Raw genomic sequence first — 25,987 nt, 5'->3', positions numbered from 1 at the left:
AGGCCAGTAATATTTCTTATTTTCCCAGCAGTGACCAGCTAGGTGCCTTAATGGGATGCTCACATGCATCAGATGCAGTGCATGAAGGCCACATCCCTTCCCTGTCCCCAGCACCTGGTGTTTGGAAGTAGTCTGCCTCTGAACCTGGAGGTTCCATATAGCCAGTGTGGCTAGCAGCCATTGATAAAGCGATCCTCCATGAAATTTTCTTATCCTCTTTTAAGGTACCTAAGAAGGCGTTGGAAAAAGTGTTAATAAATATTATGTGCTTTTAGTATGAAGCGTAAATTTCACAATGGATAGGTTTATCATGAGCCTTGATACCCACATAGAACTTCCATGTTCAGAGGCAGTCTAGCTCCAAGCACCTGATACTGGGGACAAACAATGAGCTGTGCCTTCCTCTCCATGCCCCACTTGTGAGTTTTTCTACCTTGTTTTAAAACCGGACAACCTCTGCCGCTGTGAGCATTAAGAGTGCGCGCGTATGCCTGTGTGTATGTGAAAACCAAATTATGAGAACTTGCTTGAGAATTCCCCTTGTCTCCTAGAAAATGTCTTTGAGCTCTACTTTCATTATTATCTAGTTCAACCAAAAAAAAAAAAGCTTTGAATTTTGAAGGAGAAATAATCATGCCCTGTGAACACAGCTGGCAGATGGCGCTGGGGAGACGCAGGCCAACCAGACTATTAAAAGCTCCTTGCTCTTAACTCTTGGGGTTTTTTTTTCCTCCTCCCTACCCTTTGTCCCCTCCTTCTGCCTGTCTGCTTGCTTGCTTGCTTGGGAGCTCCTTTTGGTGCTGCATGCATTAGGAGAACCCGCTGTGGCAGGTGCTCACCTGGTCTATGACAGGAGACCCCCCTCTGCACCTGTGAGATACCTGTCCCAGCTTAACCTGGATGGCTCGACAGCTGCCCCAGCTCCCCTGCTGCCCTATGCACCCCCTGACACTGTCCTGGCACTTGTGAGACCAGCCGTGGCTTTCTTGGCTCTGGCGAGCCCGCATCGCTGCTTGCTGCAATGCTGTCTTTGTGGTCCAGCCCTCAACCTTGAGCTGAGCCACGATGCCAGAGGCTGGGGCCGGACCAGCACCGGGCTCCCAGGAGAACGAACGGCACAAGCGGGGCACCACAGATGGAGAAGCTGCACCGCCTCCGTCAGGGGTCCTGGGTAAGTTGGGGGGCCTTGAACCCCATCTCTGGTTGCCTCTTGGAAAGGGGGGGGTTGAAGCCACACCGAATGTTGAGCTGTCAGGGATGTGCTCCAGACTTTGACAGAGTTCAGAAAGACCAAGCTTTTGAATGGTTTGATGGATGAGGTGGTGGGAAATAAGGGTCACCCCTTCCAGAGAAGGGATGCGAAGGAGTTGTAGCGGCACCGCAACCCCAGAAAGGCGGTCAGCGCGTCTCTGCGGGTGGCAGGCTTTTGTCTTGCAGCTGTTACTCTTATTCGGCATTGTTGACCAAAGACTGAACCTTGGCCGGCCTTCCGTTTTGTAGTAACAAGTGACAAATCATGCTCCAATTTGGGGAGGGGGTCTCCAAATGTATTTTGGGTCTCCCCCTGCGGGCATTGTGGATTTTTACACGCTCTCTGTCCTGGGAGCTCCTCCTCATCTCTCTCAGCCTGATGTCATCCTTCTACAACACCAGGGAGATGCGGGGGGGGGCAATGCTATTTCGGCCCATTCAGAATTTTTATACTGTACGTTGGCACGGAGGAGCACCCAAGTGCCACCGCCAGCGGCAGCAGAGGGCGAGGAGTGCTGGTCCTGCGGTCCACTGCAGATGCCACCCGATCTGTGCTCAGGATGGTAGCAGGGTGGCGTCCGTGGATCTGATGGGACAACAAAGCATGTATCTCTCTAAACGTACAAGTGGGGGGACCTTGGCTTGTGGTCTGGAAGTGACTGACCAAATTTGAGGCCTGCAAACCAGGTAGAAGGCCTCTCGGCACCCCCCATGCCATACCCCTTTCCCACCATCCCCTGTCATTCATATTGGTCCTTCTGGTAACATGTGGCTCTTTGTACGACTTCATTGTCTCCTGTAGCTTTGGCACGGTTCATTGTCCCCGGCGGATTATTTGGGTGGGATTGGGGAAAGAGGCATTGAGAGAAGCTGAAATGAATGAATCGAGATTCCAGGAAAGGCCTGGGTTGTGTTTTTTGTTAATTAATTTGTTAATTTAGTTTTGTTTTTTGTTAATTCAACTTCTCCAGAAGAGGATCCATGCAAGATTTTAAAAAATGATCTGATTCTAGGCGATTTGTGCAGGTGTAATGGCTGTAGGTCCCTGGATGAAATTTGCTCTGTTGGCGACGTTCAGCGGAGTTTTGCCTCTGCTGAAATTCAGAGGTGTATGAGCAAATGATGGCTCTGTAGTTCTGCAGCAAGGGTGACCTTAAGTCGGCTTCCCCAAGGTTAGGTGTGGGAAATTTGGGGAGGAATTGGTGCAAATTTGAACAAAAGAATTCAGGATGGACAGGGTCTGAGATGTATGGCAGATAATTCCTATAGCGCCCTTCTGGAAATAAATATGGGGCATGTCCATTTCAGTGGGGCAGGAAAACATCCCAGTGTGACTGTGCCTCATAGGTTGACTTTGGATGTCTCTTGCTTGAGCACCTGTAATGGAATGCAACGTCCTATCAAGGTGTAGGTGGTAGAAGTTTTCGGGAAACAAGAAAGACAACTTAAGAGTTAGCTTGGATGTGCTTGCTTCTTGCTCTTTGAGTTTAACCCAGGCTCAGTGGATTGCTCTCCGCGGGAGTAGATTTTGGTCTGGTGCATTTTGCTCAGTCTTTTGCAAAGTGAAAATCCAGTAGTGTCAACAAGAGATGTTCCCAAGTTATAGCAACATTGAAGCATAATTCGAGCTCCAGCTGTGTTGTCTGATCAGCTTTCATCTACAAAATTTACAAATTGTTCATATAAATATTCCTAATTAATTTTGTTTAGCATTTGCAGGAGGTAGATAAGCTTTGCTAGAGCTCAACTGATAGACCAAGCAGCATTGCAGGAGTTAAGCTGCTTGGCCAATACAGACCTTCTTTCATCAGTTACATCTGTTGTGTAGGCTAATGAATGCTGCATCCCAATTCACTCTTACTCAGGAAAAATTCCTGCAGAATTCAGCAGGATTTCTTTCTGGCCATATATAGGATTGGGCAGGGTGATAGTTATGGTACTAAACATAAGCAGGATCAGCGTTGTAAATATATTGGGGCTTGTGTGCAATTGATAGTAGTTTAGAACAAAGTCAAGCTTTGCAAGAGCAGAGCTGCTAGACTGAAGCACAGCTCATTGCAAGAGCTTATCAACCTTCTTTGCAGGCATTTTGGGACTTCCATGCAATAGAATTTTTTTTTAAATCCAATTTCCTTCAAAATCAAGCATAAATAAGTATTTCAGAGTCAATGCCACCCGACTGCAGCATTTCCGGTTGCAGGAGGGTGTCCAAATATTTAAATGCTCTGTTGTGTGTTACAAATGCCTCACCTGTGGAAAGCTAGCAGGCCATGTTCTTGTTATGCTTGTACTCTTCTCTCCTCTGCACTAGTTCCAAAACTGTCCACCCAAGGGTCTTGCTGTGGGGACTTCTGCCCGCCTGCTGGCATGCACATACTCTCTCAGCAATGCCATCATCTTCCTACGCTGCATTTGTGCCAAAGAGATCATGGGCACCCACAATGCTGGGCCTGTTTCCTTTGCAGCTCAGAGAGAAGCTGTCTTTATTCCCATCTGGCCAGAGGCGGTTGCCAGTGATGGACTGAGAGAGGGCTCCTTTGTCAAACTCTTTCGACACCCGTTGAAGAGTGCAGTTCTCTAACGTTGCTCTCTTTCCACCTTTCCCAGGATCTCCTGGGCTAACAGGGGCTGTGTCCCCGACCAATTAAATTGTGTGTGTAGGATGAATTAGCATCTACTGTACATCCCAGAAGAAAGGTGGATCTGTGGAATCCTGCAAAGGGAAGCATACTCTTCCAACAGAAGCTGGGGGGGGAGCATGCCACACCCTTCTAAATCTTGAAGGGACAAGGCAACAGTCTTGTTTGGCCCCCAGCAGAATGAATGTGGAGGTTCATTCTCAATTGTCATGGTTAATAAGATACTACTAGACTGGTTTGCCATGAGTTTATCTAACCCAGGGGTGCCCAAACCCCGGCCCTGGGGCCACTTGTGGCCCTCAAGGTCTCTCAATGCAGCCCTCAGGGAGCCCCCAGTCTCCAATGAGCCTCTGGCCCTCCGGAGATTTGTTGGAGCCCACACTGGCCTGATGCAACTTCTCTCAGGTTGAGAGCAACTTTTGACCTTTCATGTGAGCTGTGGGATGTTGCCTCATGTCTGTGATGCAGTAGCGGCAGCAAAGGAAAAGCCAGCCTTGCTTTGTGCAAGGCCTTTTATAGGCCTTGAGCTATTGCAAGACCTTCATTCATTCATATAAGTTCATCTTTAATATATTCATTTATGTAAACTTATGTAAATTAATTATATTTTTCCCTGGCCCCTTGCACAGTGTCAGAGAGATGATGTGGCCCTCCTGCCAAAAACTTTGGATGCCCCTGATCTAACCCATAAGAGTATAAGAACAGCCTTGCTGGATCAGACTAAGGGTCCGTCCTGCCCATCTTCCTGTTTCTAATGGTGTACAGCCCAGATGCCTCCAGGATCTCACAGGATGAAGACAACTTTGGGCCAAATCCTATCCAATTTCCCAGTGCTGGTGCAGCCGTGCCAGTGGGGCATGCACTGCACCTTGTGGTGGGCCAGCAGTCACAGAGCCTTCCTCAAGGTATGGGAACACTTGTTCCCTCACCTTGGGGCTGCATTGTGGCTGCATCAGTGCTAGAAAGTTGGATAGGATTGGGCCCTCACCCCTCTTGTCTTTCAGCTCTCATCTGCAACTGATATTCAAAGGTAGACTGACTCTGCCAATGGAAGTTCCATTCTCAGCTGTCACGTTTTAATAGCTGCTGCCATGCCAATCAACCATGAATTCTGTTTTCACACAACCAGTTCTGACCTTAGTTGCGATAAAGTTTGCACAGTTTTCAAATGCTGTCCAAATTAATAAAACAGAGTTCTATGTCAATCTCAAAACTGAGCATGCCCTTAGGTAGATTTCTCTTTATCACAAATATCCTTGGAATCAAGGGGGTTAATCAAGGAGCAGTTTTTCTAGAATAGCTAAAAGTTAGTCATTGACCTTAGAGCTACCTATGAGAAGCTTACAGAGCGCATAATTAACTTATGGAATTTGGTGCCACAAGAAATGATAATTTAAATTTTTTTTTAAAATGTTCAAATTCAAGGAGAAGTCTTCACTGGCTCATGTTGGTTACATGGAACCTCCATGTTCAGAGGCAGTCTGCCTCTATACATGTATTGTATGTTGGTGGTAAACAGTGGGGGAGGGTTGCCTTCATGTTTCCTTCAATTTTCTGATCTGTTCTTATGTTATTATTCTAGGTTAGATACATTCCAGGTAGAAGGGTCAAGCTCTAGTTGTGAACCTAAAAATGGAACCAACATGATCTGAAGCAGTCTATCTCTGGGGGCACAATCCTAACCCCTTATGTCAGTGCTTTCCAGCACTGGCATGGCGGTGCCAATGGGACATGTGCTGAATCCTGCAGTTGGGTGTCACTCACAGAGGCCTCCTCAAAGTAAGGGAATGTTTGTTCCCTTACCTCAGAGCTGCATTGCCCCTATGTCAGTGGTAGAAAGCACTGACATAAGGGGCTAGGATTGCCCCCTAAACGCCAGTTGTGTAGGTCTTATGCTTTTATTAAAAGGGGTTTGAGATAAATTTGTGAAGAATAGATCTAGCAGTGTCTATTTAGCTACAACAGATAAATGTAACTTCCATGTTTCTAGGCAATCTACCTCTGAATACCAGTTATAGGAGAGGGAGAAGGCAAGCACCCAAAGAAGGGTTTGTGGAGGTGTTGTGGAGAAACAGAAGGCCTGTTCCTTTGTGGAAGCATCTGGCTGGCTGCTGTTTGGAAAGAGAATGCTAGCCTTGGGCATTCTTTGGCCTGATCCTGCAGACTGATTGTTGCATTGGCTCATTCAGTAACCATTCCCCATCACAGCTAACAATGGAACCTCCATGTTCAGGGGAAGTACACCACTAATACCAGTTGAGGAGCAAATGACCAGGAAGGGCTGTCACCTGTGGACTTCAGAGTCATCAAGTTGCTCTGTTGGAAGGCACTAGTCTAGTTTGAGCTGCGGTCCGATCCACCCAGACTCTTAAGTTCTTAAGGGAGGGCAAGGTAGTATTCAATATTAGTAATAAATGTCAGCTTATGACAATGAACTTGCAAATTGCCCTAGCAAGGCGCTCTCTAGAGTGGTGCAGTCCGCTCTCCAGACCATCTCCCCCTCCCATTCTCTCTCCTAGCAACTTCCTTATATCAGCACACCTTGCTTATCTTTTGGGACGGATTCTGAGAAGTGTTTCACCCTTTGCGCCCCATTGGCATTGCACCAGGTCTGACTGTTCACACCCTTTTCCTGTCTGCCGCCTGTTCTGGTTTGGCTGGATTTTTGAGACGTATCCTGAAGGTGACTGCTTGGTTCTCTCTGGAGCCTTCCTATATAAGATTCCATCCTTGGATACCCTGTGTATTTTGGAGGGGATGTTTGCTAGGGGTCAGTGGTGGAATGGATGCTTTGCGTGTGGAAGGTCTCCGATTTGGTCTCCAGATAAAGGTTCTTGTTGAGCAGGATCTCTGTCTCTGAGCCTGAGCCCTGGGGCAGCTTCCACCAGTCGCAGCAGCTTGTATCAGGCTAGGCAGGGCAAGGATCCGGTAACATAAGGCAGTTCCAAAGCTGAGGTCAATATTAGCTAAAGAACATATGTGCTTTGCCTGCATCCCTGGAATTTCCATTTAAAGATTATACCTGTTGAACACACTATTATGCGAGACTATAACTTGGTGGTTAGTGCATCTGCTTTGCACACCAAAGATTTCAGGTTCACTTTCCAGTTAAAAGCAGCTCTAATAGTTGGCCCAGGAAAGCATCCTCTCTCTGTCCAAGCCCTGGCCGCTGCCAGTCACAGTCTGCAATGCTGTGTTAAATGGACCAATGGTTGGACTCTGTAGAAGGAAGCTTATAGTGATGGAGTTCATAGCTGGGTGGTGGTGCAAACTTAAAACTAGGTTGAAACTTTCTTCCTCCTCCCAAGGAACTTCATAAGAATACAAGAAAAGCCCTGCCGGATCAGGCCGAAGGCCCAGCATCCTGTTTCTCACAGTGCCTCTGAGGAGCCACAAGCAGGAGAAAAAGGCTTACCCGCTCCCTCCACCCTACAGCTGTCATTCATACGCATACTGTGGTTGGTCCTGCAGGCAACATAAAAGCCTCATGGCTAGTAGCTGTTGCTAGACCTGTCCTCCAGTCTCCAGTGTCTTTGTTCAGTTCCCTTTTAAAGCCATCCAAGCTAGTGATCCTCATCATGTCTTGTGACGGTGCATTCCATGGACTGATTGTGCAATGTGTGAATAAGTGGCTCCTTTTTTCTATCCATAATCTCCTGGCAGTCAGTTTTAAATTAGGTGACCTCTGATTCTAGTGTCTTGAGCAAGGCAGAAGAACTTCTCTCTCTCTTTCCCCACACCATGTATAATGTTGTAAGTCTCAGCTATGGCCCCTCCCTAAATTGTCTTTTTCCAAGCTTAATAACCCCAAGCATTGTGGCCATTTCTTGTGGCGCTCCAGTCCTCCAATTGATTTGACTGCCTTATTTACTAACTCCAGTCTGAGAACTGTAGTTCTGTGAATGAGGGCAGGGATAACTAATGGAGAATTCTCAGCACCCCTGCCAAACTACAATACCTAGGACTTTTTTTTTTTTTTTTTGGGGGGGGGGGAGCCATGACTGTTAAACCGGTCCCAGATTGGTATAAACCTGTAACATAAGTCTATCCTACCCACAGTGCAGGATGGCTCTTGTACCCCTCTGGAGATTGTTTTATCCTGTGTGGAAGGTGTTTCTTCATCCAAGTTAATGCGCAAAACCGTTCATGGAGAATTGTAAAGCTGCCCGTGAAAGGCTGTGGGTTTTGTGGCATGTGCTAAAACTGGCAAGATTGAGTTTTCTAAGACATGCAAGCTTATGAACACACAGAAAAAATAACCACGTATGTGATAGTCACATGTGAGTATCTACATGTGTGTCAGTCAACCTTAACCCTTCTTATTTTCTGTTAAAAGCACAATTTTGATAAGGGATCTTCAAGCCACAAAGTTTTGCCTTGAATGGTTGGACTTTTTCCTAGCTACAGAAAGGGGAGGTTGTATGAATGTATGAGAACTGCAAAACTGATGAATTTAGCATACAGCATGGAAATCCATCTTTGGTCCCTTGGTGGAGGAGGTTACCATAGAGACAGATGGCTTTTTAAATTCCCATCTCCCCCTTTCTTTCTCCATCTTCTCAGCTGCCAGACGATCTTCCCAAGCAATAGGTGTTGGATGGGGAGGTTATTAGTGTTGGCATCTGGGGCACATCCCAGGTAAGAAACTCCAGAAGGGGCCTCCTATTGAACTGTGTGGGGGAAGGATTTGTAGCCTGTAGCAAGAAAAGGGAAGGGGGTGGGGATCTGCACCGGGAGCATGGAAGTGTGGGCCTGCTGCTCATCCTCCAGTCTTGATGTTGACAGGCAGAAATTCAACAAGTGAAACATGAGGCTGAGGCAGTGGTGGAAACTGCATCTGTCCAGATTGCTGATAAATCCACAGGAGACATTATACTGGGTAAAACTCGAACATCTAGTGAGACTGGAATCTCATTGGATTGGAAAAGGAATAGAGAAAGTAAGATTCCTTTAAATGGAAATCAATTATTGGAATTTTGAAAGAGACAAACCTGGATGTAGTAATAGAATTATTGATAGTCCAGTTAATCTGCTAATATAAGTATTGCATTTCTACAATGTAAATAAATATATATATAGTGGATATACTGGAGGGGGGTCTCAGCCTCAACCCTGTAAGGGGTGTGGAGGAAAGAATAAGCAATGAGTGTCACCTGATTTCCCCATCTCTGTGTGCCTCCAATCAATGAGTCAGAAAGGGGAAGGGGGTAAACCACTCCACCCTTGTTCCTTCCGCTCTTCAGTCAGCCATCAGGTGGCTTCGGTTAGCCTCCTCATCAGTGCTCATGATGCGGCTGTTCAAGCCATTGCGCTCCAGTATATCTGCACCATCTTGTCCACCCCATGGAAGAGCCAGACTGAGCATCCTCATTGCAATGAGGCTGCCCAACTGCGGTTTCCTTGCATTGTGCAAGGCTTCTGGTGGGGGCCGGTGGCACCTGATGTTTCACTATGGGGACCCATCGACTTGTCCCGTTTATCTTGGGGTCATCCCGTTTATCTTGGGGTCATATGAGAGTGTCGTCCTTCCCCCATGCTGGTCCCTGACACTGTTAGTATACTCTGTTAGTTTAGCTTAGCATCTGACCAGTGTTTTTTCAACCACTGGTGTGGGTACCACTGGTAACAGAATGGGAAGTGGGTCTTGGCCCCCACTGCCACAAAGACCTCATGAAATCACTTTGCCTTCCAACCCTGCAAGAAGTGGAGATGGCTGAGCTGACAGTGCACCAACATCAAAAGTGTGGTTGTGTGTCCACCTGGTGGCAGGAAGGGAGGGGCCAAGCAGGGGAAGGTTCAGGAGGCAGCACAACATGAGCAGCCTCTCCTTTGTTGCGTGGACCACCGTGGGGCAGGAGGTCCACATCTACACCTAGCAGCTGGCTCTGGGGCAGTGGCACTTGCAGACGTAGTTCCTGCAATGCTGGTACTTGCAAAAAACCAAAAAAGCCAAAGCCCTGGTTTACAATTACTGTCTTCTCTGTCATTTAATTTTTTTAGACACTTCTGTATCCTCTTTTTTGTAAATTGTTCTCCTGCACACTTTGTGTTGCATATCGGACTCAGCTCTGCTCCTGGATGGGCAACTGACAGCTATAGCCAAAAATGCCTCTGCCCACTTTGGTTGTTGGGCCCACTCCTGGCTCAATCAGACCTGGCGATGTGTTCTAGATGTCTAGATTGGTTTGTTATAATTCACTTTTTGTGGGACTGCCCTTGAAGATTGTTCAGAAGCTTCAGTTAGGACAGAATGCAGCTGCCAGGTTGCTTGCTGGTGTCAGGGATTCTGATCACAACATGCCCTTGTTATACAATTTGCATTGGCTGCCTGTGTGTTGGCAGATCCTGTTGTGGGTGCCAATGACCTTGGAGGTCAGGCTGGCAGTAATCTATGATGGGGTCTTCCCTGGTGTGGCATCCAGCCCATTGATCTCCCTTCCATGTGAGATCAGGATGGCCCTGTTAGTACTGGCGTTCTGCAAGACTGAAACTCTCATTTTCAACAAACCTTAAATTTTTTGGTTTTTTACTTCAAAGTTCATTCTTCTTCGTTGGTGCCTGGCTGTGTACCTGTGTTTACTTCCCTGGTTATGACTTTTGTGGGAAAGCTTTGTAGTTTGTTGTTGATTCGCTTGTTCTTTTCATCTGTTTTGTTCTATATATTTTGTTGTTTTTAATCTGCTGCAAGCTGCTTTGGGTTTCCCACGGGAAAACAAAGATGGGATGTAAATAGTCCAAAGCAAATATATATTGGGAATTTTGAAACAAGTGAATAAAAAGCAGAGGAGCACTGCTGAGGGAGGGACATGGCAACCCTGTTGAGGAGGAGATAAAACAAAAGGTGCTGTAGGTTGAGGGCCAGAATTGGCTGCATGTGTGCGGTGGGGAGGGAAGTATAATTTTAATATAGTAGTTTTTGCCAGGGATACTACGGTGCAGTCTTGCTGAGTCATCTCTGCCCCTCTTGTGTCCGGCTGTGCTGAATGTCTTGCACTGGGACATTCCTGTAACTAAAACCTCTATGGATCATTTCCAGCAAAGGGAGAAAGCGAGAGCTCCTGTTTGGGTACGTAAGGCCCAGCTCAGCTTCTCCGACTAACTTCTCAAAACATGGCCAGCTATCAGTTTTCAACCCAATCGATAGATGGCACCAACCTGAGCTCTTATCCTCCCAAACATAATTTTTAAAGCAGGTGGTAAACGAAAGAGGAGGCATAATTCTTCCTAGCTTGATGCTTTTTGGGTGCATCCTCACAAGGGGTCACAGAGTGGGCAGGCCACTCACAGAGTTTGTATTGTTCATTTGGAAGCCAAATGTTAATAATAGCAATACACTTTCATCTGGTTAGGGACCAGAGCAAGGGTGAAAGTCAAAAATGGATGAATGTCAAAGCTTAGCCTGATTTGGCTTGCAAATTTATTTTGGCTGGCAAAAAATGTACACAACCAACCATAAACAGAGTGACCAGATGTCCTCCTTTTCCAGGACATGTCCTCTTATTTAGCCTCATGTCCTGGAAAAGAACTTAGATGTCCTCCTTTTCCCTGTGAGCAGGTCCCTGCAGGCAGTGCATAGCCTTCTAGTAACTAATAAATTTTATGTAATAAATTATATGTAATATAGTTTTAATTTTGATGCTAAGTAATATATTGTTTAAATTAACCACATGAAATTAGTATACAAGTGTTTTTAACTTTTATTTTGTTGTGTCCTATATCTTTCTTGGATGTCCTACATTTTGGGATGCCTTGTCCTCTTTTGCCTTTGTCCTCTTTTGCTGCTATGGCATCTGGTCACCTTGACCATATAACACATGCAAATGTACGCAAAGCCTAAATAAACAGAAATAATAGAAAAATGAATGTCGTAGAAGGTTGGATGAAATTGAACGAAAAGGACGATATTTGAAGTGTGGTTATAATTGAAAATGGCTAAAAGAGCAAAGCAAAGAAGGTCAAGTGGATGAAAGTCAGGTTGTTGCTATAAGAACGGCCTTGCTGAATCAGACCATGTATTCATCTTTCCAACAGATGCCTCTAAGAAATTCACAAGCAGGTTACAGAGACTAAACTTTCTCTGGAGTTGTTTATCTCTAGCACTTGCTTTTTGGAGGTAGACTGCCTCTGAACCTGGAGGTTCCATTATTAGCCCACATGGGTGGTAACCACTAATAGTCCTCACATCTACTCTTGTTTCCAACAGTGACCCGTCAGATACCTGACATTAGCACTGACCATCTGCCAAGCTTCCACAAGCAGGAAAAGAAGGTGATCACCTGCTGTCTTATACTGCACCCAGCACTTCAAGATAGACTGCCCCTGTACACTGAGGTTTCATTCTGAAAAGACAAGAAAAGCCCTCCTGAGTGAAACTAAAGATCAATTCAGGCCCTGAGCCAGCAGAACTGTTCTTTTCCTCTCATGACCCTGCCAAATGGAAGAAGTAGGCATAGCTGCCCAAGGGGCACATTCAGAATGTACTTCTTCACATGATGCGTGATTTGCTTATGAAATTCACTATCATAAGATGGAGCAATGACCTTGCGGTTTAGAGAATTGTTTGCTTTAAGAGGATGTTAGACAGATTTATAAAGAGTAAGATCAATGACAGCTGCTAATGCTGATTGAGAAAATGAAACCTCCATGTTCAACAGCACTCTGCTGCCTTTGCCAAGATGGACATATTTATCAAGGAAACCCAGGACCCCCATATGGGGCTGGTGGTTTAGGTTGCTGGATGCAATAAGTTGCTGGATGAGATGGACCTTTGTTCTGATGCTGCAGAATTTCACTTAGGTTCTTATGAGAAGGGGGGACTGAATAAATTCATAGAAGAGGAGAAGGGGGCATTCCTAACCCACTTTCCAGCACCGACATAAGGGCAATGCAGCTCTGAGGTAAAGGAACAAACATTCCCTTACTTTGAGGAGGCCTCCATGATTGACACCCAACTGCAGGATGCAGCACATGCCCCATTGGCACCACTGTACCAGTGCTGGGAAGTTGGTTAGGATTTGGGCCTAAGTCTGTCAGTGCTTTAACCAAGATAGTTAAATAGAACCTTCATGTGCAGAGGCAGTCTAGCTCTTTTATATATGAAGGGTTGGGGAGAAATGTTGAAGGAGGGCTGTTATCTTCATGCCTTGTTTATGGACTTCCCATTGGGTGATCTGGCTGAGCACCGTTGGAAACTGAATGATGAACCATTAGATAGCTAGAGATACTATGCTTGGATAGGGATGCCAACTTCTTTTTACAGCAGCCTGATACTAAGAAATCAAGCATGCAAAGGTTTGCTCACATGAAATGAATGCTGCAGGGAGATGGGAGGGAGACACAGTTTTGCCTGCTACATTACTGCATAAAGTTATTTGGTTAAAGGGTTAGGAACAGGATGTGTGAAAGATGACAATCTTGTGATGGGCCTCTCGGAGACATCCCTAGGGTTTGCATCACCTGGTGCGAGAGCTTATTGCGTCACTACTATGATGGACCTCCTCCTGTACCAAACCATTCAGAATAAATTACAATATCATACGCACAACCCAAATGCAGTGGTACCACTAGGGCTGCTGTCACCCCCATTAACAGCATTTATGTATTTAAATATGTAGCTGTATAACACATTACTAACCAACAAAAGCTAGTGGTCAACTTAATGCACTAGCACAACTGAATAAGAGTACTAATATTCGCTCGATACATGGCAATGAGAGCTGACTCATACTTACACCTCATTGGTTCCCTGCTATGTCATAATAACACCTCATTGGCCCTTGGAACTAGCAGTCTTATTGGTCAGTTTAGAGTTATGAAAATCTACTTTTTGTTACATAAGGCAGTTGTGCTTTCCTTTTCTAGTTATTTATTTGAAACGTTTGATAGAATGCAGATATTTAAATGTACTATGCTTCATTGCATTCTGCTGGAAATTCCACATCAAATGATATATAACATAATGGTATTGTTAGAAAATACCAAGATTTCACAATTTTGGCTAGTAGTGGTGTCACCCCCCTCCGAGTATGTCACCTGGTGAGGCCTGCACCCCCCTAGCAATACCACTTTCTTTCTCTGTGTCTCAGTCACACATGGCTTTCAACCATGGTAACATCCCCTTCTGCTCTTCCTTTCTGCACAGATAAGCTTTTTGGCAAGCGGCTGTTGCAGGCCGGGCGTTACATCATGTCCCACAAATCATGGATGAAAACGGTGCCAACGGAGAACTGCGACGTCCTCATGACTTTGCCAGGTGTGTGTTGTTGGACAGGCAGCTGCCTCTGGGGTGGAGCATGGCTGGGGACTAGTGGCTATCATGTCCCACAAAACAAAATTAAGGTTGCCAATTTATTATTATTATCATTTTGTTCTTGTTGTTCAGTTGCCTGTTGTTCAGTTTGCTTGGCAAACAACAACAGGTAAGGCTTTTCCTATCATTTCAGCTCCTTGCTAGGCCAGAGCTTCACTGAACTTTGGTCTGTCGGGCTGCTGTTTTGGAAACAAAATTATAAATAGTTTTGCAAAATAACCCTATGCGTCTGTACATGTGCGTGCATGTGTCAGTGGATACACTGAAGAATGTGTATCTCTCAAACTGTGGGTCACGAGCCAATTTCAGGTGGGTCCCCATTCATTTCAATGTTATATTTTTAATATATTAGACTTGATGCTACAATGGTATGTGATTACATTTGGGGAAATATTACAGACCTGTGCTTTTAACAAGCTATTCTGTATATTCTTTTAACAATGATAGTAAATGGGACTTATTCCTGAGTAAGTGTGGGTAGGATTACAGTCTAGAGTTTTAAAAAAGTGGTCCTGCTTGATGATGTCACTTCCGGTCATGACATCACTTCCGGTGGGTCCTGACAGATTCTCATTCTAAAAAGTGGGTCCTGGTGCTAAAAGTGTGAGAACCACTGGTATATAGGCTTGAAGTCATGACAAACTGCAATAAGGTGGCAATCTTTAACATACTTGTTAAGTGGTCCATACCTTGGTAACATCAAGACATGACTACCGTAACATGATCTACTTGGGGCTGCCCCTGAAGACTGTCCCAAAATTGGATTTAGTGCAGAATATGGCAGCTCATGCGATCTTGGGAGCTCGGCAATGCAATTTGACCACTGCTCCTGTAACTACAGGAGCAATTTTGGGCTCCTGCTCCTGTCAGTGGCCAGCAGAGTGCATCGTTGCAATTGCTGTAAAGTAACCTCCGCCGACGCAAAGTATATTACGCTGGTGCCCAGCCGGCATTGGATTGGACTGTCAGTTGAGAAAACCACCTGAGTTTGTTTTCTTGAAAGACTTTGTGGGGGAAACTATATAAAATAGATTCGTATTAGTGAATAGAACCTGCTTAGAGTCACCTGTGTCTATGGTGTTGTATGGAAGCCACAGAGCTGTGATAGCCAAAGGCAGAGCACGTTTAGGAGCTTTCCACCTGGAAAAGGAACCCAGGAGTCCTTCGCCCCAGAACCTGCTTGCACAGCCCTGCAGTAGCCTCTGTCTTTTCCTGCAAAGCCGAGAGAGCCTGCCAGCTGCAAAGCTTCCAGATAAATTCTGCATGTAAGAGATGTTCTTGTGGTGCGGGAGGCTGGGGTTTTTTTCCTTTCTGGCAGCAAAAGGAAGGCCCAGTATGGGTAGCAGGTTGGCTGCTTGAAAGGAGACACCAGACTGGGCTAGAAGCCAGACCGTAATGTAGTACCAAAGGGGGTAGTGGTGGTAATCTCTCCTCTTAAGACTTCAGATCCCCACTTTCTAACCGCTGCCTGGGAGGAGGCCCTGACAGACAGCCCTCGGAAAAGGTCCCTTTTGGACTGCAGCTGTGCTAGTGCAATTATCGCTAATAACTAATAACAGGAATGCAAAAAGCTGCGTCCGTCTCTGTAACAGAGCGTTCACATATAAAGGTTTAGCCTGCAGGGATGTGAGTAGGATTAAAACTAGGGCATTTTAATTGAACCTGAACCCAAATCCAAAAACCAACTCAGGGAACCTTCTTTCAGGTCACCAGAATGGAACCCAAATCAATCTTTCAGTTGCCAGAATTTAGCCCCTGAACAACAGAGCGGTAACCAGTTCAATAATAGGGCACTCACTTTTTTCTCATTTGTATGATTCAATTTTCCTGCTTGTCTTTGTTTTGCTTTGATCCTCTTATAAGGGTTTTGTTTGGGGACAATGTCCCCCACCCCCAAAAAAAAATTTTAAAAATGTCCCTGGTAAAGAGTTATCGTATCGATTTTGTAGAAATGTATGGCAAGTGAAAGCGTTTTGATAGGAGCCTGCATAAAACGCATCTAAACTGATGCCAAACCAGTTTTTAAAGTTCACATTTGAACTGGACGGGTTTTTTTTTTGTTGATTTGTTTTTGTTTTTTTCAAGTGAAAATAATACAGATGAATCGGAACCGGAACTGAACGCCAAATTTATGGTGGTTTGTCTCCCTGCATGGCATAGTTATGAATCCTGGCTGGCCATGTTTCAGGCTGGTCGCTGTAATAGCAGCGAAAAGTTCTTAATGATTAATAATAGATGGGTTCTTAGCAGGAAATGTCAGGTGTCTTCACTAGAACAGGAAAAGTTGCCAAATCTTGGGAAGAGATGTCCTGCAGCTAAGGTGAGGCCGCTGAGTTAAGGGGTATGTGTAAGAAACTACTGTACAGTTTTTGCAGTGTCTGTGTGGGAGAGATGGGATGAATGAGACAGAGCCCAAAAGGGAAACTGAGAGCTAGAAGCACCTTAAGGAGTAGGGTATAGGGCAAGGGTGTCAAACATAAGGTCTGGAGGCCGAATGCGGCCCGGAGAAGCTTTTTATCTGACCCTCAGGCTCTCAGCTGCTGAGCAATGCTGAGATCTCACTGCTGAAAGGGTGGCCTGCATTATAATTGGGCTCCCCCATATCTTGAAATATGATCAAGATTTATTTATCTTCTCTTCTGTCATTTGCAGCTAATGAGTTCCTACACAAGAACAGGTTTTGACCTGTTAAATGACATCACTTCCTGCCAAATGACATCATCGCTTCCGACCCTCAGCAGGCATCATGAATGATATGGCCCACTGTATTTAATGAGTTTGACACCCCTGGTGTAGGGCTTCCTTCAGGGGAGTTTTGATGTGATCTGTTGTTCCCTTGTAGGTACACACATGCTGCTCACTTCTAATTGATGCTCAGCCTGTAGGCTGAATACTAAACTAAGTAGTGCAAAGAGCCTGTTTCCAACCCTCAGGATTGGCCTAGCATCTCCAGAAATGAACATTGGTCTCCAGGTTACTGAAGGCACTGCTGGAGATTTTAACACACCTTCCAAGAATTTTCAACATTATATTGGGGGGGGGGTGATCTCCAGGAATAGCTTTAATCAGAGTAGGCACTCCTGCCTGTAAGTCTCCAATGATTTCTCCTACAAGGAAGGAGGAGAAACCTCATTGGGGCTGTCCTTGGAACTTCTTGCCACTTGGAGAAGTGGGGAGCATGAAATGAGATTGTAGAAATAAACAAGGCACAAGAAAGGACAACTGAAATGAAATCATGTCTTGGGAAGTAGCCATAGACTGTGGCCAGGGGTATCTGTGGAAGCCCACATATGATTGTGAAGGGCTGCATGCATAAAAGAGTTAAGGGACTGTTGCTCCACTGAAGAAGCCTTATTCTTGAGGTTCTCAAACTGGGTCATTGCAACACCCCAGCCTGAGGACTCAGCCTTAAGGACTTAAGGGGTTGGGGAAAGGGAAAGGCAGCAACACGATCCCCAGGATTGTACCACTGCAGAGCAGAGAGAGCTTTTTTCCAGTGTTCCCTATCTGCTGCCAGGGTGCAGGGAGCCCCACAGAGCCCTTGGCAGGGCTCCTCGTGGCTTGTAAATGGTTAAAAAAAAAATTGATCACAACCCACTTCTGGTTTCATGATCACAACCCAAACCCCGGCAGCAGGTAGGAAACATTAGGAAAAAAAAACCCTCTGTCCCTACAGCGGCGCGATCCTGGGGATCATATCACTGCCGTTTCTCTTGCCCCCGCAAAGACTTACCTCGGGGTTCAAACTCTGGAGCAGTTTGAGAACCCCTGCCTTAATCAATTGATCGTATGGCTGCTAATTGATCAGAACTGACCTCTTCTAACTGAGCAAAGAGGCATCTTTTCAAGTGGTGTCCTTTTATACTTAGTAAGGGGAGAGCAACTGTCCCTCTTCACCCCACAGCAGCATCTTTTCCAGTGCCTGTTGCTGGTGTCGCTTCTTCATTTTTTTCAGATTGTGAGCCTTTGGCAACAGGGAAGCATTTATTATTTTGCTATGTCAACCACTTTGTGAACTACTGTTCATAAAGCGGTACCTGCATATAAATAGTCTTACTAATAAATATGAATACTGAAAAAGAATAATCTGAAGGGGGAGGCATGCTTTCTTTGTTTTAGGTCAGGGGTGTCCAAAGTTTTTGGCAGGAGGGCCACATCATCTCTCTGACACTGTGTCGGGGGCTGGGGGAAAAAGAATTAATTTACATTTAAAATTTGAATAAATTTACGTAAGTTTACATAAATGAATATATTAAAGATGAACTTATATGAATGAATGAAGGTCTTGCAATAGCTCAAGGCCTATAAAAGACCTTGCACAAAACAAGGCTGGCCTTTCCTTTGCTGCTGCTACTGCATCACAGACGTGAAACAAGAAGCAGTGGAAGGAGCCCTCATCCCACAGCTCACGTGAGAGGTCAAACAGTCGCACTCATGCCGAGAGCAGTTGTGTTGGGCCAGTGTGGGCTCCAACAAATCTCCAGAGGGCCAGAGTCTCATTGGAGACTGTGGGCTCCCTGAGGGCCACATTGAGAGGCCTCGAGGGCCGCAAGTGGCCCCAGGGCCGGGGTTTGGGCACCCCTGTTTTAGGTGATCTGCAAGTATTGCGACAGTTTTCTTTAAAAAGGCATTCCCCCACCTTCTTTCTTACTTATAAGCAATGCCTCTTGCATGATGGTACCTGCCACCCACAGTTGCTACATGCTGATGTTTGTATGTGGCACAGGAGGAACAAATTTTGAAGAGGAATCCACTCTTGGATGAGGGGGAAGATGGAGGCATTATAGAAGAGGCATTCCCCCCCCCCATGCCAGTGGGAATGCCTCTTTTAAGCTATTCCATCCAGCCCAGGGCTTTTGTAAATATTCTGTAATCAACGTTGTTAACAATTGCAGTATTGTAATGCATAAATTCACATGCGTCCTGTATTTTGTCACCCACTCTCCTCCCAAACTCCTGCCCACCAGACAAAACTGATGACCACACACTCCTGTGGCTGCTGAACCACATCCGGCTGGGGATCCCAGAACTTATCATCCAAATCCGGCATCACAAACACACCCGAGTCTACGCTTTCTTCGTCACGGCTACTTATGAGAGGTAGGTTCTATCCAGAGTGCAGGCTTTTAGACAAAAATGGGTCTTTCCAATCTGGAGATGTGGCTAGGGTTAAACCCAGGACTTTCTGCATGCAAAGTAGGGTCTCTCCCTCTGAGCTACTATCCCTACAGCAAAAGATGGATGGACAGGCACTCATTTATAGGTGTGTGTCCCCGTCCCCCCCCAATGAATGGGAAGAGAAAGAAAGATAACTAACTAGCTATGAGGTGTAGTAATAGTGATGACCAGGCTCCAAAGAGCTGTGGCAATTTCATCTGTAAATACCCCATACAGTATGTACAGTCCCATATTTAAAAACACACCAAGGTGTAGAAATGCCAGCTAAGGGAATATTCGCAAATTAATGGAATTAATAGCAGGATATAAATAATTTTAAAGGTATTTCTAGCCCCTCCCTACCACTGTTTTCAGAGGTGGACTGCCTCTGTACATGGAGGTTCCCTTCTATCATGGCTCACCATCCAGACCTCTCTGACCGCAAAAGCTTGGCAACAGCAGACGCTTCTTGACTATTCACCATGCTCCCACCATATTGATATTCAAAGACTGGAACAATATTACTTTATCCATTAATCTCTGCAGAGCAAACCTAAAAGGGTGAGAGAAATTGCGACTTTATTTCTGAGTGTCCTCTAAGGCTCCTTTGCCTGTCTCTCTTTGCCTTCTCTCAACAGTTTGCTCCGGGGGGCAGATGAGATCGGCCTGCGAAAGCCAGTGAAGGCAGAATTTGGGGGAGGCACACGTAGCTTCTCCTGTGAAGAGGATTACATCTATGAAAATATAGAGAATGAGCTGTACTTTTTCACTTCTCAGGTGAGCCTCGATACAAGCATATGCAATATTCTTTTCCGTGGGGTGACTTGCTCCTTGGTTGAAGTGCATGTTTCAGGAAGTTTTCAGGAATTTACTTATACATTAGTCTAACTAGAGGACATAAGAGCTGGATCAGGCCAAGGGTTCATTTAGTTCACATTCTGTATCCCCCAGTGACCAGCCAAACGCTTCCAGGAAACCCACAAGCAGAGCATAAAAGCAATAGCTGTCCTTTGCCATTACTCTCCTGAAGTATACTGGAGATAGCCTGCACCTGAACATGGAGATTGCCTTTATAGTTATCACACCTAATAGACCTATCCTCCATGTCTTTGCCTAATCCACACATGCAACTGATCACTTGCTAATACAGGTATCATCCAGGATGTAAGAATTGTTGCACTGGATCAGACCAAAGGTCCATTGAGTCCAGCATCCTGTTCCTGACGGGACCAACCAAATGCTTCTGGGAAGGAAATAGCTATGAAGGCAATAGATCTCCATGTTGCTTGTCCCTCCAGATGGTGACACGTGGAGGCAGATTGCTTATCTATGTATAAAGGTTCAGCTATTGTAGCTTTATTTATTTATTTAGTGCATGGCATATAATACATGGACTTATATATCAGTTAGACTAGATCAGGGGTGTCCAAAGTTTTTGGCAGGAGGGCCACATCATCTCTTTGCCACTGCTTCAGGGGCCGGGGAAAGAAAGAATTAATTTACATTTAAAATTTGAATAAATTTATATAAGTTTACATAAATGAATTATATTAAAGATGAACTTATATGAATGAATGGAGGTCTTGCAATAGCTCAAGGCCGATAAAAGGCCTTGCACAAAGCAAGGCTGGTCTTTCCTTTGCTGCCACAACTGCATCACAGACATGAAACAGCAAGCAGTGGAGGAAGCCCTCATCCCACAGCTCACGCAAAGAGGTCAAACAGTTGCCTTCATGCTGAGAGCAGTTGTGTCAGGCCAGTGTGGGCTGCAACAAATCTCTGGAGGGCCAGCGGCTCATTGGAGACTGGGGGCTCCCTGAGGGCCGCATTGAGAGGCCTCGAGGGCCGCATGTGGCCCCAGGGCCGGGGTTTGGGCACCCCTGGACTAGATCAAATGTCAGTGTCCAGTTCATGCAGCCATTCAAGGACAGAGTTACCTTCATAGAAAAAGTCAGACCATGGGCCAGTATACGCCCTCAGTTTGCAGCTGGACACAATGTGGTACGTGGTTTGGTGGGAGAACCCGCAGTCGCACTGAGGGGAAGATACTATCCCCCATTTAAACACTCCTGACAAACACCGTGTAGGGTACGGATCCTATTCAAAGTTTTCCAGTGCTGGTGAGGTAAGTCGATACCTGGCACCCTAAGTGTAGGATTGTCTATATATCTACCCGTTTCTGGGCGTTTGACTGCCCATTTAGCTTTCCATTGGGCATTGATGTTAAAATTGTTGTGCAGATGTTGTGCAAGTGCCAGAGAAGGCTTCCTGGATTTAAGCCTACCGATTGATAGATGTATTGTAGCTATTATTGTAGCTATATTAGCTATTATTAGCTATTGTAGGTAATAGCCATTGATAGACCTCTATAATGCTTTCTAAAGCAGCCCAAAAGTCCATCAAGCCCAATATGCTGCTTCTCATAGTGGTCAAAAAGATGTATCCAAGAAGCCCACCAGTAAAGTTTGAAAGCAATAGCCATCTCTAGCAAATGGTATGTGAAGGTAGACTGCCTGTGTACATGTAGGCTCTACTAATCCATCATGAGTAATAGCTGATGATAGTCCTCGCCTTCCACAAGTCAGTGTTGCTTTTCACATAGGTATATTTCCTGAACATGGTTTACTTGAGCCATTGGGCTCCCTTCCTCCATCCTGGAACAGTTCTCTCGGCCTTCACCATGGAGCAAGCATTGGCTTTTCCGCATTCCCACTAGTTGCAATGTAAATTTATGTGTTACAAGGCTTTTAACATTTTTAAGAGGATGGATAAGTGCAGGATCCAGCCTTGGGACTCTGATGATGACCAGTGCCATTCACTCCTTCTCTTTCCTCTTTTCCAGGAACGTCAGAACGTCATCAGGTATTGGCTGGAGAACCTGCGTGCCAAACAGGGAGAAACACTGCACAATATCCACTTCCTGGAAGGGCAGCCTATCAGTGAGTGAGGCCAGCAGGCGGGAGTTTCCGATTGGTTCACATGTGAGGGTTTAAGAGGGAAAGTGGACTTCTGTGCAAATTTGACATTTGGGAAATGGCAGCAAGAAAACTCAGAATTCTGTATTGATCTTTATGGGGATGTCAAACGTTTCAGATTTCATGTTTGAAATGAGATTTTGGGGATCTTCTTGTTTTGTTTTGAGAAGCGTTACTTATTTTCATCATCTTAAAAACTTCAGTCATGTAGTAGAATAAAATACCTCAAAGGCACCAGTGCGAACAGACCAAAGGATGTAAAATTTGAACAAATTAAAACAAATTTTTTAACTTTTAAAGCAGTTTTTTAAGACTGCGTTGAGGAATATTAAGGTTTTTGTGAATTTGTTTTTAAAAATGCTAAAATAAAAATCCATTATTGTACATATCATGTCTTTGCTCTATTTTAATGGGAAAATAACAGCAACTGTTACCCTGCAGATGCCCGATCTTGTCTGATCTCGGAAGCTAAGCAGGGTCAGACCTGGTTAGTACTTGGATGGGAGACCGCCTAGGAATACCAGGTGCTGTAGGCTTATACCATGGTCTTTCGAGACTGAAGGTTGCCAATCAATGGAAAAATAAATCAGAGATTGTACATTGGAGTTCTCTGGTTCATATTCAACCTTTAGGGAATGGGGAGACTGCCCCCAAATTGCAAAAATGGGGTGTAGACTCAGCAGTAGCTGTAGCATTGGTGGCTTATCAATCAGCCATTTTGGAAGCGGGGTCTAAGCTGCCTCCCTCCACACACACTCTTTTCAAAGCAAACTTGCAAAATTAGTTTGCTGATCAGGACAATAAATAAATAAAACATTAGATAACCACTGGCCAAATTAAGTGCTTTTTATTCCTCATTTTTCTTTCTCTTTAAAAAACAAAACAAAAACCCAGCTCGAATTCCAATTGCCTCTGTAACCGGGCAGGGATTAGAGATTCTAATTAAATGTAAATGATATTGAACTAGGCCATTGTAAATGGTTGCAAGCAAATCTGAGTGAAATGGATTTGAGAATCTGACTTCCTGTCTACCCCCAAACGTCAAGGAGATGTTTTAAACATTAAGCAGGACCACTGGTAAAGGTTTTCCTGAACTGAACCTCTTCAGTGTGTATCTGAATACTCCCCCCACCACCAAAAATTCCTTCTTGGCCTGGAGACAGAAAACTTAGCATATCATAAAAACATAGGAAGAACCTACTGGATCAGGCCAAAGGTCTATCTTGTCCAGGCATCCTGTTTCCAACTGTGGTCAACCAGGTGCCCAAATGGGAAACCCAAAAGAAAGACATAAAGGTAATTTCCCCCTGTTTTTTGTGTTCCTCCTCTCAGGATCTGGTTTCCAGGGTTATAATACCCCTGAACATGGAGGTTTGATAGCCTTCCTGACTAATATCCATAGATTTATCTTCTAAGTCAGAGAGAAAGTGTTAGCTGAGCCATGAGGTTTTCTTTGTACAAGGGGGTTTGTTCCACTATTCAAATGTGTCTTGTTCTCCTCTCCCCACATACAACCTGCAGCCAGAAGTGTTATAGGAAAAGCCGTGACAGTCCACTCTGGCATTTCCAAGGAAGGGAGAGATCAAAAGTGGAGGGAGCTCGACAATCATTTCCTTCATCATCCTTTTCCCCCCTCTCTTCACAGTCCCTGAACTGGCAGCTCGTGGCATCCTCCAGCAAGTCTTCCCCATCCACGAGCAACGGATCCTCAACAGGCTGATGAAATCATGGGTACAAGCCATTTGTGAACCCCAGCCTTTGGGTACACTCTGCTATCTTTCCTTTTCTGTTTCCCCCACTCCAAAGGTCTGCCAAACCCTTCCATTAAAGCTCAGATGTATGGGGTGAAATACATAATACTGCTTCCTGCTGAGTCCAGCTGTTGACCCACTGAGCTCAGGGTTGTTGACTCTGACTGGCAGCAGCTCCCTTGGGGGTGTTTTCCCAGCCCTACTTGGAGATGCAGTCAGAAATTGAACATGGGACCCTCTGTATGCCAAGCTGGTTCTCCACCAGTGAGCTCTGGCTCCCTACTTTGGTGATCAATGGAGACAGAAAAACACACTGCCCGTACTTAGAGGCTCTGTTGTCTTTGTATTCCTTCATACACTTCAGGGATGGCACATCATGTTCCAGTTGTTCTTATGGTTCAGATGATCTGTGCTTGGCCTGTATTTGTCCATAATATATTGCCAGAACCCCTTCACAAGGCCAACCAGAGAATGGATATGGGGCACCCCATACTTGTGATGCCCTCAGAAAACCAGATAATTTGCTGTGAGGAGATAAGAATGATGGAGAGAAGAAAGAGCTCACTGGAGGGGGGGGCGAGTTTGGAGACCAGAGAGAGAGAGCGAGTTTGAAGACTTTCTGCACATTTAAATGAAGTATTTTTGACTCCAATCATGATGATTTGGTTAATGGTTCCATTAAAAATAGTTACGTAAGCAGGATCTTTTTCATTGTAATATCTTTTAACAACTTGCAATAAGCAACTCATTACTGAGTTTTGAAGTACTGTAATGTGAGTCTTTGACCAGAGAGATAAGGCCAAAATTGCTCCTTACATCTGTGTGAGCCTCTTCTGCCTCCCCCCCCTTCCAGAAATACAGTGATTGGACAGTGATTCTGTTTTCCCCCCATGATAATAGGGATGGAGGAGGAGAGTTTGCCCCAATTATCAATAAGAAAAGGAGGGCACAAAGCATGTGTTCCAGTGTTTGCCCAAAATTTATCTCATGATACACGCCCCAGGGAAGTAAAGTTGTCCATGCAGGTATTCTGGGAGGCATCCAGATGGCCATGGAGAAAGGACACAGGCATTTAAAAGAGAAAGAGATCTATAGGGTTTCAGGAGAGGGTTATAGGTATAAGGCCCATTCCGATAGGAAAAGTGTAACACGGTGTAACAAGTGTTTAGCTGACATGGGCTGACCTTTTAAATAATGCCTGAAACTTCGTGATACGGCCAGCCAAGGCTGGCCAGCCAAGGCTACACCCATCTCAGAGTCCACCTGTCCCAGCTCGCCCTGATTCACCTCTGTAAATTTGTCCTTCTGACATTCCCTCTGTTTCTCCTGCTTCTCCCACCCCTCACCCCCAGATGAAATCTGCGACTATTTTGGTGTGAAGATTGCCATGTATTTTGCATGGCTGGGTTTCTACACGTCGGCCATGGTGTACCCTGCTGTGTTTGGCTCCCTTCTCTACACATTTACGGAGAATGACCAGGTGAGGGTGTGGCAAGCAGAGTGGCAGGGTAGGGGGAGCTCCTTGTGGTGAGGGGGAATGGAGCAGGTTTGGGCATCTAGAAACCTCGAGGGAGATGCTTAAAAGCATATTGCTTAGCAGAGAGGCAGGATGGTTGTTATGATGGTTGCAATGATGCTTCTGGGAGCAATATAAACAACAAAGGACAGTGGAAGAGACAACAGAGGGAGTGAGGAGAGAAAGAACAGTGGGTGGCTAGAGCTGATAGGGATAAATGGATGGTTGAATAGATGAGTGATTCTCAAACCTTTTAGCATTGGGACCCAAGGAAAAAGGTTTCACTTTACCAAATGCTGTAGTCAAGTGACTACAAGTCAAGTGTAGTCAAGTGACTACAATAGTGGTTGGGCAGCAGTGCTCCCCCCCTCCCATAGCAGAGTGTTTAA

The 25,987-nt window shown here is 45.3% G+C and overlaps 1 protein-coding gene and 1 pseudogene across 1 annotated transcript in view; both read left to right on the top strand.

The window, feature by feature from the left end:
- Positions 1–819: 819 nt before the first annotated feature.
- Positions 820–25,987, top strand: part of ANO8 (anoctamin 8) — a 43,724-nt gene continuing 18,556 nt past the window's right edge. Inside the window, exons 1-7 of the mRNA XM_066635647.1 lie at positions 820–1,171; positions 14,032–14,142; positions 19,167–19,299; positions 19,995–20,133; positions 22,199–22,295; positions 23,977–24,093; positions 25,435–25,562. Coding sequence (XP_066491744.1) covers positions 1,066–1,171; positions 14,032–14,142; positions 19,167–19,299; positions 19,995–20,133; positions 22,199–22,295; positions 23,977–24,093; positions 25,435–25,562 — 831 coding nt within the window. The 5' untranslated portion in view covers positions 820–1,065. The remainder of the gene's footprint in view (positions 1,172–14,031; positions 14,143–19,166; positions 19,300–19,994; positions 20,134–22,198; positions 22,296–23,976; positions 24,094–25,434; positions 25,563–25,987) is intronic.
- On the top strand, positions 22,748–22,867 carry LOC136659715 (5S ribosomal RNA; annotated as a pseudogene).

Source organism: Tiliqua scincoides, chromosome 8, assembly GCF_035046505.1.
Source record: "Tiliqua scincoides isolate rTilSci1 chromosome 8, rTilSci1.hap2, whole genome shotgun sequence".
Taxonomy (NCBI): Eukaryota; Metazoa; Chordata; class Lepidosauria; order Squamata; family Scincidae; genus Tiliqua; species Tiliqua scincoides.
This window is presented reverse-complemented; position numbering and strand designations above follow the sequence as displayed.